The 16374-nt window shown below is 37.9% G+C and overlaps 1 protein-coding gene across 1 annotated transcript in view; it reads left to right on the top strand.

Moving 5' to 3' along the window:
* LOC131552035 (NACHT, LRR and PYD domains-containing protein 12-like) overlaps positions 1-15652 on the top strand; it is a 35704-nt gene extending 20052 nt beyond the window's left edge. The window contains exons 6-11 of the mRNA XM_058795418.1: positions 42-215; positions 5984-6157; positions 7894-8067; positions 13950-14114; positions 14219-14265; positions 14684-15652. Coding sequence (XP_058651401.1) covers positions 42-215; positions 5984-6157; positions 7894-8067; positions 13950-14114; positions 14219-14265; positions 14684-15258 — 1309 coding nt within the window. The 3' untranslated portion in view covers positions 15259-15652. The remainder of the gene's footprint in view (positions 1-41; positions 216-5983; positions 6158-7893; positions 8068-13949; positions 14115-14218; positions 14266-14683) is intronic.
* Positions 15653-16374: the final 722 nt, after the last annotated feature.

The raw sequence follows: 16374 nt of genomic DNA, 5'->3' as shown, positions 1-16374 counted from the left end.
TAACCACATTAATATCACTGTTTGCTTTGCTCTCTAAACAGCCTGCATAGCTGTAATCTCACTTCTGAGTCTTGTGAGAGTTTTTTATCAGCTCTAGAGTCTTCCAACTCTGTCCTGAGAGAGCTGGACCTGAGTAACAATGACCTGCAGGATTCTGGAGTGAAGCTTCTTTCTGATGGACTGAAGAGTACAAGCTGCCAGCTGGAGATACTGAGGTAAATGTTTTTGGTTAAATTATTAACAACATGCTATCACAGTAAATATTCCTTAAAATGTATTCACCAAATGTGGCATCTGCGATCAATGAAGTGTCAGAACAAGAGACAAAAACAACAATTGTGTGGAAATGTCATGAATGAAAAATGTTGCATTTTCAACTACATTTATTTTAATGTGTAGCTTCTGACAGCACTGCATGAGCTAGCGATGCCATCGATCTGCTGTGTGCAACGACCCTTAGCATCTTAACCAGGGTCCAAAATGACCACACATCAAGCCCCAAATGCGAATAAAAATCTGTCCTGGCCAATCTGTCATATAGTCGTTGTTGTGGAATAACATTTTCATGAATGCTAACAATGCATGATTGTCAGAATGTGAATGGCTTAGTGTGATTATAAAATGTAATTATAAATATACAATCTGACATGCTGTGTGTTTTGGAGTGAAGTACAGCACTGTGTTCATTTACCAGTGGTGGAAAATAACAAAGTATTTTTAAGTATTAGTAAATTTTAAAGTATCTGCACTTTATCAAAGTATGTTTATACATTCTGCATTCCAAAGCATAATGTTTTATTTTCTACTCCACTACATTTCTTAAAAAAGATTTGTTAACGAGCAGATTCTTTTTAATCAACCTGTTCGCAATTTGCACTTAATAATTCATTCACAAATTGGACTGAGCGGATTGCAGCTGTTCTTGAGTTAGCAACTGACTGATTCAAATGATCCGGTCAGAGTATGTCCTTGGCATGAAAAGTAAGTTACTAATGCTGAATTTTAGGATTTATTATTGTAAATGAAAATCATATTTAGGTCTGTCAAAATCATATTTATGAACTAAATCTGCTGTAAAAGGATGAACTCATTAAGCCCACTGTATGAAATACTAGAATGCAGGGTAACACTTTAGAATACTGTTCCATCATTAATGAATAACTACACAAGAACACATGAGTAATGCAATATTATCTCTCTAGTAACTACTAGTAACTAACAAGCAACTCTGATTAATGAATTAGTAAGTAATAGTGCTTAGTCAAATGTGGTAGTTCACTATTAGCTAATCAGTAACTATCATTTTTTCATATCTCCCCAAGAACTACTAAGAACTACTGTATACAGGTTAATTATTAATATGAATAATACATAATGTATAATTCATTCTAAAGTAAAGGTCATGGTAACCCACTAGTAATGACTGAAATCATTGTAAGCTTTTGAGGTTTTTGTAAGGTCCTGGTTAGTAATTCATTTAGCTAGATTTGGTAACACTTAAATCATTACTAGTGGGTTACTGTGATCTTCACTTTAGAATACTGATCCAAGTAATTAATAGTTCATTTAGAAGGATTTGGTAATACTTGAGTCATTACTAGTGGGTTACCATAATCTTCATTTTAGAATTAATTATTCATTATGCATAATTCACATTAATTATGAACCTGTATAAAGTAGTTCTTAGGAGTTCTCAGGATATATGAAAAAAAAAAATAGTAGTTATTGGTTAGCTAATAGTGAACTACCAGTTTCAACTTAGTGCTATTACTTAATAAATCGTTAATCAGAGTTTCTTGTTAGTTAATAGTAGTTACTAGAACGTTAATAGTGCATTAGTCATTTGTTCCTGTGTAGTTATTCATTAACGATGGAACAGTATTCTAAAGTGTTACCGAATGCAGATATGTCCACATTTGTGTATCACCATATGAATGGGAAGGTTTTAGATAAAAATGAAATATATTGTTAAAATATTGCAATTCTCATTAGACATGCCGTTTTGATTCTGAAAGAAGTGTGACGTCACACTGCTTAGGCCCTGCCCACAGCCGCTGACTGACAGTTTTACATTACCACCATAGTTTCCGCCCTCAGCGAGTTGTTCTTTGGTTGTATGCTATCCTCTATTTTCTCTGCACTTGAACAGCTGTAACGTCAACAATGCAGTTCTGGTGTTCTGTGTTTGGATGTGAGAATTAACATAAGGGTCTTCATTTTCTCCTAATATCTGAGCCACTGAGGACGTAGTGGAATAAAGCACATTATCGAAGTATTTGTGCGTATGTGTTGCCCATCCATTGTTGCAAGTGGGCTGTTAAAACTCTACAAGTACATACATTTATCAAATAACCATTCTGAGATGTCCTGGTTTATTCTCATAGGTGTTTCTTCTGCCGGAGTCTCTCCTTCATCTATTTCTGGTTCATACATGTACGACTGAACACCGGTTCTCTCATTCTCAGTCATGTTGCTTCTACCTACTGTTTATTGCTGTAGGTATGCAAAGCAGAGATGTTTATGCTATACCCTCTTCTGAAGACGGAGTGGGAATATGCAGCTCATTGCATTTAAAGTGGTACACACCAAAACAGCTCTTTTTAGACACCCCCCACAAATTATATTTTCCACGTTATAATAAATGATCTGTGGGGTATTTTGAGATGAAACTTCACAGACACATTCTGGGGAATTTTTTTTTTCACAAAAGCGTAATTTTTGTTGTTATTGTGAATGCAAACAAATAAACATAGTGTCTTTACAGATTTGAAAGATGTATTGCTCTTATCTGTATGAGCAAAAATGAGGGAGTATTTTAAGAGCAAGTGAGCGCACCGGCGCCTCCATCTGTCCTGCAATGAGCGCTGTTCAGCTTCACACTCCACACACACACTTGAACAGCGCACATTTCTCCATTAACATTAGATTGAGTGGCCATGTACTGTAAAGTTGCTAATACTTACATATTTTAGATGATAAGCCATATTTGAGGTCGATGAATGATAGGCGAGCGTTTAGATGTCCTGCCCGATGTACTGTATTACCACAAAGACCAGCCCTTAACAATCTGTCTGTCACGGACTGTGTGACTTCGCCAGTGGATTTCTTTCTTTTTTTTTTTCTTTTTTTTTTCTGCGACTAATAAAATGTTAGTCGACCAAGCCTCTTCCGGTCGGCAGGGGACCCCTAATAGGGGGGAGCTCTAATATGCACATACACACTTAAGGCTAAAGTATTCTTTGGTTTTTATACCAAACCGTGCGAGTGACACAAATTTCATCACCAGAAAAGTACATGCGTGCTGTACGCACACCATCCGATTTTTTTTCTCTGTGCATTGCACATGTGCATTGACTGGGTTTTGCACAATTCAGTTCAAAGCGTTTATTAAAATAAAAGCATGTTAGGATCTCCCTTCAGAAAATCTAGGGGTAAGAGAAAAGGTAACAAAAGAGAGAGAAATCATGGGGAACTCCTCGTCTCCAGAACTGTCACAAATCAGGCCTCTGTTGCTCCCTCCGATCACCACCGGAGGGCACCCTCTCCGCAATACAAGTTCTTTTGGACTTAATTTCCCATACACCCTGTGCTTGGGACTGATTACTGGCACAGGTGTTTTTCCTGTGTATGATCCTGGACTGTTCTACCACCCGTGATTCCCTGCCGCCTGCCTTAGTGACCTTGTTGTGGATATATTCTCTCTGTGCCCTGATCGCCGCTTGCCCCGACTCTAGCTTGGTTTCTGTTTACTCTTCTGGATTATATCTGTTGTTCCTAACACCGTCAATCGACTATTACCTGTTTGACTCTGAGATTGTTTCAATAAAGCTGCAAATGGATCCGCACGCCTCTGACCCGTCATTACAAGACCCAGAAAATGTTTTACATTTTTAATTACCTGTAATAAAAAGAAAACAAAAAACAACAACAGTAAATTCCATTCCCATTCAGAGAACAATAAGATGAATTACAAAGACAACCCACCTACCTACGGGTTTCCAAACACTTCAAATAGCAGAATAGAATTAACAAAATAGTCCTCTGTCGTGTGTGTCATGTGTTCCCGCCTCTTGTGTCCATATTTGGTCTTGTTCCTGTCCTTGTTAAGTGTGATTATTAGTTAAGTCTTGTCCAGCTGTGTTTCGTCTAATTATCAGTAATTGTCATGTGTATTTAGTTCCTGCCTGTTTAGTTAGATTTCATCTGGTCTACTCGTTATTCCCCGGTGTTCCTGTCTGTGTGAACCTTGCCTTGTCTTGCCCTGTCCTGATGTCACCATTAAAGACTATTATTTTGAAGTTACTCCTCGTCTGCGTGTTCCTCGTTCCTCCCTGCTGTGTGCACCGTGACACCAACAGCATATAGCAGTATACGGTGGAGATCAAAATTAGAGAACAATGTATGAGCACTTGATTTTTTCAGAAATAATATAATATCTTCATCATCCAAAATTCAGTCGTTCCCCAGTTTGACTTGGAAGTTTCCCATCAGACCCAAATAAATTAAACTTACTTTCATCACTGAAGTGAACTTTGGACCAGTTCTCCTCTCCACACAACATATTCCTGAGCAAAGGTTAGTCTAGCCTTTTGATTTTCTCTGCTGAGAAGTTTGGTCACTGCAGAGTGGGCTTTCAGTCCAAATTCTCTTAAATGTTCAGACACCGTATGCCGAGACAGATCCTTATTCTGTTCAGCGCTGAACTGGCGAGCAATTCCAGCTGCAGTGTTGAACCGATTGGCAATTGAGAGCCTCTGCATTATCCTGTCTTCTTGTGCATTTGTCTTTTGTGGATGACCAGTCTTTTTGGGGGACTTGAATGAGTTAGTGACATTGTAAAGATGCAACATTCTAAAAATCACAGATTTGGAACGACCAACTTCTCTTGCTATGACTGCTATTGGCCTTCAGCTGGACAACCTGCTGTTGGAGGGTTTCAGTCATTTTAGAATAGAAGTTTTTTCTGTGCTTTACGAATATATTTAACTCATGCAACTGTGCTTTTACTCCTGTTAGGATAACTTCAAATAGGACTAAAGGCCCCGATATACTCAAAACGAAGTTCCTTTTCCTTCTTCGTTAAATGTTAAAGCAACGTTTAAATGAATATGTAAATATGTGCTGTGTGCTTTCCTCTCAGAAACAAAATAAACATAACAAAAATGGAGAAAGAAAACTTTTTTTTTTATAAAAAGCATCTGATCATAGCAACATGGGTATGTTTGCACAAGCTCTGCAAATTAGCACTCCTGTGAAGTCACATGTATTTACATGGCACTTTATTCAATATATTGTATAAAATCAATCAGCAGTATTAAACATGAAAAACAGTGTCAGTGTCTCATTTAATCAGAACCACAACTTTATTTGCTCTCCACTGTGTTCATTTTTTTTTTTTTTTACCCACGGACATCTCACTTCCAAGGACTTGACATAAATTAACCCAGAGAAGAGTTCCACGTGAAAGAAGGGGGAGCCTCAGTGCAGCGCAACACCTTAAGCAGTGACATTTAAATTTAGGAAATTATAGGTTGTTCTCTAATTTTGATCTCCCCTGTATATATATTAGCAGAAACATTAATACTTTTGGTTAAACAAACACCAAATATCATCTTATTAACAATAAAGAAAACAACAGTTGGCAAAGGAAGAGTCTTCATGGGGAGAGGAAATCTCCAAGGAAATAAGGTGCAGGTGTATGCAAGCAACACCTGTCAAGAGTAACAGCATAGAGAAAAATACAGCAATAGAGAGAGATAGCACAGACAGAAGAAACAACAAAGTTGCCCACAGATCATCACATTATACGTCAAGTGAAACCAAAGTGAATGAATTTTACTCTGTTAAATTTTCATAGAACCTTTTGTTACTGAAACTGTACAAAATAACATCAGAAAATATTGAACTTAACAGTTGACTGTGTGAAAGTGACATTTGATTGCCAAACTAATGTCATGTGAACTGTTGCTGTGTGTGTTTATAGTTTGTCTGGCTGTATGGTGACAGAGGAGGGCTGTGGCTATGTATCTTCAGCTCTGAGCTCAAACACCTCACACCTGAAGGAGCTGGATCTGAGCTACAATCGCCCAGGAGAACAAGGAGTCAAGCTGCTCTCGGATACATGCAGCCATCCAAACTGCACACTGAAGAAACTAAAGTAGGTTGAGGTGGAAATAGTTTTAGGTTTTAGTATTTGAACTCTTCAGTGTCTCTGTGTCAAATACATACACTTGACTCTTGACTTTTTTGAATTTAGTTAGTTATCTTTAACAATTACAATGATATTTCACTAAAACCACTTGTGTATTTATAAAGAAAGGGACTAATGGAAAGGATGCAATAACAAATTCTGTGCAAGAGTCATATATTACAGGTGCAAGTGACTCTGCCTTCCAGACAGAGCGATCCTGAGCTTAATTGCCTCAACAGTCCTCAATAAACACAGTGATGTCACCTTTGTACCAAACGGGCACATTTTTCAATGTGGAAGGAAGCTGTAGATAATGTGAGACTTCTGGTTCATAGCCATCGAGGGAAATAACGAGAAGAATAGCAAAGTGCAGTAAATTGTAAAACTCTTTGCACTATAAACCATTGTGTTCATAATTAAGATAATACATTAAAATAATATGTTAAGACACACCAGTTTGCAATATCAAGCAGCAAAACAAGCTGTTTTGTGCATCTAAAAATAGCTTGATGCAGATGAGACCAGAAGTCAGACACAATGGGTCTCATTCATGAAACTTGTGTAAATATATGAGTAAATCCTGAGTAATTTGCACGTAAAACAGACCTTCCCGAAAACTCTCCGGATTCACAAATGCTTCATAAACTTCCGATTTGATAGTTAAATGTGTGTATGTTAATGAATTCCAATCATTTGTAAATAGGGCGCTCGTGCATGCTCATTCACAATTAGCATAATCCCCGTCTATGAATTACAGCTACGCCAATTGCGTGTCGAGGAACACAGTGGTATATTCTGGACTACTTTCTCAGGTTTGGCTCCAGTATCATGCATAAATGCAAAAAAAAAAAAAAAAAAGACTAATAGCCCATATGCCTATTCATCAACATGTGTCCACCAAAGAGTTTTTAGCCAGTTGAAAAAATGTCAGGCGCTTTTCTTAAAATGACCAGCTGGTGGTGCTTGAGAACACTTTGGTTGCTTCGATTTGGAATATCCACGGGGGCAACATATTACTAGTATCTCATTTTTAAGAATTTTACTAAATATAAAAAAGCAGTAATATTGACTTTATTGTTGTAGGCAGTCATTCTACAAGTAGGGTGGTTGATCGGTATTTGTCCCGCCCCTCCTCTATTTACGGCTGGGTAAATAGTGACATTGACGAGTGCTGCATTTTACAGTTATCATCTAGCTCAAAAAAAAAACAAAAAACATTTTGAAAATACAAACATTTTCATGAATTCGAAAGTTTACATCAGAGTGGCTTTACGAACGATTTACACAAAAATTTGTTCTGCTCGTGTTTCATGAATAAGGCCCATTAAATTTATAAATGGCCACACCCTCTCTTAAAATATAAAATACTTTTGAAGGGACTGCCATTGTACAAGAATGGTAAAGAGTTTCATTCATATTCACCATAATTGTATCATAAATTAAGGAAATTGATTGGTGCCTAAAATATGGAGTAAAATGTCCTGGTTTTATAAGGAGTTGAATTATTAAAAATAATTTTAAAATATAAACTAAATGATGCCATATAATTTTCCTTCAATTATAACTGAATACATCTGATGGTTTTATCTTTGCTTCAAATACGTCGCTGCAGCCAAAAGTTTTTCCAAGTTATCTGTACTCTAGATAATAAACCCTACCTTATAAATACATCAAACTCATTGCTTGTTTTGTTCTCTGCACAGGCTACAGTCATGTAATCTCACTGGTGAGTCTTGTGAGAGTTTCTTAGCATCTCTACAGTCTTCAAACTCTGTCCTGAGAGAGCTGGACCTGACTAACAATGACCTGAAGGATTCTGGAGTGAAGTTTCTTTCTGATGGACTGAAGAGTCCAAACTGTCAGCTGGAGATACTGAGGTGAATAGTTTTCAATAATCAACAAAATGACATGTTTCAGAGTGAAATGTGGCATTATGTTTATTTACACACAAGCCGCTCGTGGGTTTTCAATGTCTCAGTAAATGCTGGTCCACTTGAACTTCATCTCATTTCATGGATTTGAAAATGCAACGTGCAAATTTGTGTGATGCTGTGATAAGCGTCATATTCCTGTAGGTATAAATGAATTATTATTATTATTATTATTATTATTATTGACTGACATGACCTGCCAGAACTAAAGCTACGCTTGATCACTATTGTCAAAGATGATTGACAATTAGCATACAGTTTGGATTGCAGCCTAGCATAAATAAGAGCAGGGAGAGCAGGAATAACACTCCAAAACAAAACCATATGTTGCTTTTAAGAAATGAGAATAAATAGGACAACTTAGCTTAGCTTTAGACATTCATAAACTAATGGAGGGTGAAACAGATGCAGCTGTGAGGTGGGCAGTGACACATCGCACATCTGTGAGGACACCGCAAAGAATAAAATGGGCCCCCTCCTACCAGCATTGATTTCATGAATAAAAATTTGTGCACCTGCTGCAACATATTACTGAGTCTGTCTCCCCCATTTACATAACTGATTTAACAGTAATAAATTATCATTGCATAGATGCATTTGATGTTATTTTTGAATATTACCGTATTGACCCGAATATAAGACAATGTTTTTTCCTTGGAAATACATCTGAAAAAACGTGTTCGTCTTATATTCAGGGTCTAGACTTTGACATGTCAATAATACACCCACAACAATAGGTGGCGCCAAAAACGCATAAAACGAGTGTGCCATGAAATATGTAATGTGTGTTGTAAAGATCACGAATGAAAACAAATGAAAAAGAAAAGCTTACAGCAGCATGATCGTGACTGTCATGTTAGCCTGATGGGAACAAACTTCCTCTGTAAGTGATTTTAAAACATAAGACAGTACCCAGATTTGAAGACTACAATAAGATTTCACGTCTACTGATAATAACATTTTGGTAGGCTACTATGAGTTGGATAGCCTAATTGTTATATAATTCAGATGGGCTACCTGTTATTTCAATGGTATATCAAAATTTTCCAATGCCATTGTTGGTACATTTTACCAGTATTTACCATACTTTCAAAACAAAAATTATAATTGAAAAAATATGCAATATGAAAATAATTTAAGAATAAATGTGTTTTACAGAGAGAGAGAGAGAGAAAAAAAAACAAGATTTGGTTTTCAAAAAGCCTTTTTCCAACAGGTACATCTGGAAAAAGGGGGGTCGTCTTATAATCAGGGTCGTCTTATATTCGGGACAATACGGTATATAGGCTATATGATGTGTGTAGTGATTTTGATATCACTTTTTAGTCAGAGTGAAACCCCTGCAGGAGTAAATATTTAGTCTATGAACATGGAAGCAAAAGTACATTTAAGGGTAAGAACAGGTAGAAATAGCTCTAACATAACAATTGCACATTATATAGTGGGAAGGTATATGCTTAATGTGAAACTTTGCACGTTGCATTCATAATCTGAGCTCTTCTGCAGAGTTTGATCTTTTAATATCACTTTCTTAAAGGGGTGGTTTACTGCGATTTCACTTTTTTCATTTTAAATAGTGTGTAATGTTGCTGTTGGTGCATGAACAGTATCTGCAAATTTGCTGCGCTGAAAGTTCAACGTAAGCCGAGATATCGTCTTTTAAAAATCAGGAAGTTTAATGCCTACAAAAACGACTCATATGGGACTACAACGAGATACTTCCCGGGTTGCATACGTAAAAAAAACATAAATTTGCATCAACCATCAACCCCTCCCTCCGGAACATGCCAAAGAGTGGGCAAGGCCATGTTCTGCGGCTTTGTCGAAGAGGAAGAGTTATAGTGGAGAGCTGTAGTCATGCCGTCAAACGGTGTTATTTTCACCCAGCTGTCAGGTCTTCTGTGTTCGGGCTTCCTACGGACGCTGTAGTTCGTCAACAATGGTTAAAATTTATGTTTGATTATGTTCCTGACAATTACAATCCTAATTTAGCTCTCGGTGCTGCGCATTTTACGGAAGACAGCTTCAGAATCAAGAGAGTTCAGAGTTCAATGCCGGACTCACACAGAAACTATTACTAAAACATAAGCAGTTACAACTTTAAAACCAGAGGCAGCAGTTATTGGCCCACAAACTGTAAGTAAGATTTAATAATTTTAAATGTATTTGCATGTATAATTTCAGACGTAATATTTTAGTTTTATCAAGGACGTAAACAAATGCCAACGCTGGCTTTAGCCAGTTAGTTAAATGCTATCGTGTGTCTATGACAAACGCGTACAAACATTTTGGATCCAAATTTGTAATTATGTACTAATTTTGTAAATGTATTTTCCACGTATACTTTATGACGTAATTTTTCGATTTGATCAAGAACGTAAACACAAGCCAACGCTGTTTGGTTATAGTGGCCAGTTAGTTCGATGCTATTTTGTGTGTATAAGACAAACGTGTACAAACTTTAAAAAATTATATGTAATCACAACAGCAAACTTCATTCAGAAACGTTTGTAAGAGCCATGCTTGCGGAAGTTCTGCTTGACTCTCTTCATTACCGCTTTCTGAGTCTGATTCTGGCTCAAACTGATACGGCAATATTGACACCATTATTTACATTTGACCGGAGCACATGCACCTGTCGCCCTTGAAGGTGATGGGCGTGAAGTTTCTGGACAATGTGCAGTACGCAGTTTAGCCAATCACAACACACCGGCCCAACTAACCAATCTGAGCCCATCGCCTGTTTCTGAGGGAGTGGTTTCAGAGAATCAGGAAGTCAACCGGTCGTTCAAATGACAGAGGAGAAAGCGGCTTACAATAAAGGTGAAATATATGAAAAATAAGGCGTTTTTTAACAAACGAAACATGAAGACATGTTATATTGCACCCCATAAACGCAATCAAGCAAAGAAAAAAAGCAGTAAACCACCCCTTTAATGCATAAGCCACATTAAGCAAAAAATTATCCACTTTGATTATGGTGCTGTCATCTTATAAGTATAGTTTTTATGACAAGTGGTTGTTTTAGAACATTGTTTTTCCACTCCACTGCACTACCTTTGCACTCGCGTATCATGTCTTTTGCAGTGTCGCAAGCATGACACGGCATTTTAGATACCCGGTGCTCAAAAAAAGAGACCTTGCATTTTTTCTGAAATTCCAGTGCCATGTCTTGCATTTTTTGAAGCAAAAACACATTTTGTGTGTTTTGGGAATGCCTTTTAGAATGTCCTGTGACAGGGCCCACCAAAGAGACGGGGCTGTGGGTGTCCCATATGTCACTGGATGTGGATGCCTGATCCCTTTTTTGATATCCTTCTCCTTCATGCGGGGAAGGCAGATCTTGTAGAAACTTGTTCTTGAGGCATTCACATTAGTACAACTTCAGCAATGATTTGCAGACAGAGTCCATGTCAATAATACAGCGATACGAGAAGCAATGTCCACTTCGGTCACCTCCAAATCAGGCAGCTTATATTGATCAATGCGGCAAATTCACGTTCAAGTTTACGAACTTGAATCTGGCGTGAAAACTGGGGAATTAATCCCTCTGGCAATATTCCAGATTCTAGCACAATTTCCATCAAGATTTGCCTGCCGAATTTGCCATCTAATTTGCTACTAGGCAATGTGCTAAGCTGCTGAATGATAACCCCATGCTTCTGGCTTCGCTACTGTTCGGATGCCCTTGCTTACTGCTCCATGCTTTGCTCCCTGTTTATGTACTTTTCTCAGATTTTTCTAAGGTTTTAACTTCAGCAGATCAGCACAGTACTCAAACAACACATTTTTGTAACAAACATTAAAACTAAAAACATTTTGGGACTGGAATAACACTTAGAAAAAGAAGACTCTTTGTTTCCCACTGAGAGCAGCTTACATTCTGGAGATGGAAAAACACCGCTGCCTACATTCAAACAGACGAGAAAGAAAATGCCTCTTGTGGAATCTACTTGCCGCATGAACTGCCACAGACTTCTACAAAGTGACTTGCTGAACTTCCAAAACCGGCAGAACACACAACAGATCGTCATCACGGACCCCCGCAGCATACAGCTGGTGAGTCCTGTGAATCACAACAGTTAATACCAAGTGTAGAGGAACAAGCTGAAACTGATCGACACACTAATTGATGGCACAAACAGGGAGCGAGACCCAAAGGTACTCGAGACATCAGATTATCACGAGTATCTCGTATTGCTGCCATAGCATCCTCTACCCCAGATACGGCTATGACAAGGCTTGCAAACGCTGGTATTCTACCACCCCCTATACATCTTGAGAACAGATTTGAAACATTAATGAATGTGGGTGAGGAATCCCCAAATGTGACTGAACATGGATCGTATCAGCCAGCAGCCAACATTGGTACTAACAGGCGCTCAAGGTCGAGCAGACAGCGGCACTCAGCTCAGAGCGCAGCCCAAACAACAAAGATAGTGATACAGGGCGACTCTATTATCAGAAACATCAGTAGCAGGACTACACTACATGCTGCTTTCCTCAAGAAACCATCTTTGATGTGAACAGGGAACTTCAGAACATCCATGTGAGACGAATGATATTTAGAAAGAGCAGTCAGAACTCCTTAAGAAGGATTTCAATGAACTCCTTGAAACACTTCAAAGACTTAAAGTTCAGTCGTTCATCAGTGGACCACTCCCAGCAAAGGTAACTAACATGTTTCCACGGTTGCCTGGGCTAAATACGTGGCTACAAAGAACCTGCAATATAAAAGGAATGAACCTTTTGAAACCTTCAATCTTTTCTGGGGCCATAGACAACTGTTTAAACTGGATGGCCTCCACCCAAACAAACTTGGTGCAAGAGTGCTAAAGGACAATATCTATTTCTCCCTCCGTCATCCTTCAGTAGAGTGTGCTAAACCACTCAACCTGAATTTCACACACACACTTGGACAAAGTATGAGTGACCACAGGATTTCATATCAGCTTCCGAGTCATCATGTGGTTGACACATCCCACAAGGACACTGATAACATCATGCAGCCACAACAAGCACTGCTCATGGACACTATCCCAGCTGAGCCCTGCCCACAGAGCTCATCACAGACAGACTGTGACGTACTACAACAGCTCCAAGACTCAGCACCCAAGGACGACTTTCTGGAAAATAGCCAGGGAAGCCAGGACAACATATCACAGCCACCGGAAACACCAGAGCCAGAGCCCATCTCACCAGACACACTATCCCTCTATCCCATATCTCCACTTCTAAGCTTCTCACAGAAAATGGAGGAACTGGTGTATGCTGGGACCAAACTCTCCCACTCTTTCGCTGCAAGCCCCCAGATATCAACTGAAAATGGCGGGCCCCACAACCACCAAAGCCGGTGGGCCCAGCTCGCACTCCTCCTCCTACATTTTTGTACATTTTGTTGATGCTGAAATGTAAAATTTGGATGTATTTTAACATTTAAAAAGTAAATATTTCTATGTATTTTCAGCCAAAAAATGTACATTTAAGAATCTTTTACATCATTAAGATATTTGTATCAATGTATTTTTATAATTTTATTGATAAGCAGTTTCGTTTTTTTTTTTTTGTCCCCTTCTCCTACACCCAAACCTAAACCTACCTATTTTACAAAGAATATAAAAAGATATAAAACGTAACTGACCGAAATGTCCAGCATATTTGGGTCAATCACATTTTATATATTTTTATAAATGACCATTTTAGTAACATTTATCTGTATATATCTTAGTATTAAGATATATACAGTATATACTTTGCAGACCACTGTGTGAAAGAAAAGCCTGATTTTGAACTAATGTCATGTGGGTTGTTGCTGTGTGTTTTTGAAGATTATCTGGCTGTATGGTGACAGAGAAAGGCTGTGGTTATGTGTCTTCAGCTCTGAGCTCAAGTCCTTCACGTTTAAAAGAGCTGGATCTGAGCTACAATCACCCAGGAGAACAAGGAGTCAAGCTGCTCTCAGATACACTCAATCATCCAAACTGCAAACTCAAGTATGTTGATCAGGAAGAGTCACACTGCTTTTTTGTGTGCATGGGTGTATGTGTTTACTGATCGTATCATATGTGCAGAATGTCATACTGTTTGTGTTTTATAGTGTGGATCATGGAGGAGAGCTCGGGATTAGAGCAGGACTACACAAATGTAGGTCTACACACACACACACACACACATTATGAGGAATTTATGTGTAATGCTTTAGTTTTTATATTTTCAATCCCCTAAATGCAACCCTCACAGAAAACTTTCTGCATTATTACGTTTTTGATTAAAAAATGTTTAGTATGTTCATTAGTGATTAGAATTATGAGGACAGCTGCCTGTGCTCATAATGTAGAGGAAGTGGTCTGAAACCTGAATACACACCACATTATATATCCTCAATGCAAATCAAACCAGTATACACACACACACACACCTTTAGTTTTTTGCAATTCAACGTGACTACAATAGGTAAATTGTACCAAAGATTGTTTTTGTTTTTTTTGTTGACTTAAGTACACGTGTTGTAAGACACCTAACATAAAGTGATCAACCAAAATGTTTCTGTTCTTGTGTTCAGATGCCCGTAATCTCACACTGGATCCAAACACAGCAAACACTAAACTTGTTCTGTCTGAGGACAACAGAAAAGTGAAACACGTAGAACAGGACCAGCTGTATCCTGAGCATCCAGAGAGATTTGATGAGTGTCCCCAGGTTCTGTGTAGAGAGAGTCTGTCTGGACGCTGTTACTGGGAGGCTGAATGGACTGGATATGCCGATATATCAGTGACATATAAAGGAATCGGCAGGAAAGGAGAGAGTGATGATTGTAGTTTTGGATTAAATGAAAACTCCTGGAGTCTGTTCTGCTCTGATGACAAATTCACTCGCTGTCACAATGATAATTTAATTGACATAAGTGTCCCTTCAGGCTCCTCTAAGAGAGTAGGAGTGTATGTGGACGTGTCTGCTGGAAATCTGTCCTTCTACAGCGTCTCTGACACACACACACTCACACACTTACACACATTCAACACTACATTCACTGAAGCCCTCTATGCTGGATTTAGGTTGGTGTTTTGTGACTCCTCAGTGTCTCTTTGTCAGACTGAAAATCCTGTGAGCAATAATGGAAACGTCACACACAAATGATTGATAGGAATACTCTAACTTTATTTACATTTTGGAAAGTGGGGGCATAAATGTAAAATAAGTTTGGTGCTTATGAGTCATTCTGACTAGACATATATTTAGTAAAGCTAACACTTAAAAGTTTACTGTTCAAGGCACAATTATTTAGACTGTTATTAATACGGAGATATAGCAAAAAAAAAATAATAATAATATATATATATATATATATATATATATATATATATATATATATGTATGTGACTGTGGTATGTGAACATATTAGACTTGTGACTTCAGATTCATTGTTTGACCATGTCATGTATTTTTATTTTAGTGAAGGCCTAACAAAATGCTAATAAAAATATTGCTCCATAACCTCCCCTGCACTCTGTTGTCTAATGTCTGGCATGTCAACCTACCCCTTTTCTATTTCTGTTGTTCTCACTCAACAAACCTTTCACACCTCTGCCAGAAATGAGACCTAAACTTCAGTATTTTTTTTATCATTATTAATTTGTTTTTATTGAAGCATCATTCGTCTTTAGCATTACATGGCTTCCCATCTGCATTTCTTTGATCCCAATATACATTTACCCACGTGCCCCCTCAGATTTTTCAGCCAAGTGGATTTTGAATGCAGCTTCCAAAAGACACAAAAAAAGCTGAATAATATTTGATTATTCATAATATTTGATTTGTCACGATGACCCCCCACTCAGAGTGCATGACGCCCCTGATCACAGCTGACCCATGATTTTTGCTCCACAGCATAGTAAGTATTGTCCTCTTTAACTGGGAAAACATTTAAAGTGTGTATGATTCTCTAACCTGAAGATATTGAACAAAATCTATTTTTAGGGACAAGATTTTCACTTCACCACCTCCTTTCAACATTGAATAGCTTCATTCCATATGACTGTATAAGTGAACCTTGATATTTGTGGTCATTAGTCTGTCCTCAAAAAATGCCACATTTCATAATATTCATAACTGCTTCAGTGTTATTGTGCAATTTAGATAAATGTGCGAGGTGGTTGTAAAGTTCATTTTGGAATTGAGTGAAAATATATATTCATAATTATTAAAGTAAGGAAATGTCTATCTGATAAAATGAATTTAATCTTGAAATTAAAA

This window comes from Onychostoma macrolepis, chromosome 13 (genome assembly GCF_012432095.1).
Source record: "Onychostoma macrolepis isolate SWU-2019 chromosome 13, ASM1243209v1, whole genome shotgun sequence".
Classification (NCBI taxonomy): domain Eukaryota; kingdom Metazoa; phylum Chordata; class Actinopteri; order Cypriniformes; family Cyprinidae; genus Onychostoma; species Onychostoma macrolepis.
This window is presented reverse-complemented; position numbering and strand designations above follow the sequence as displayed.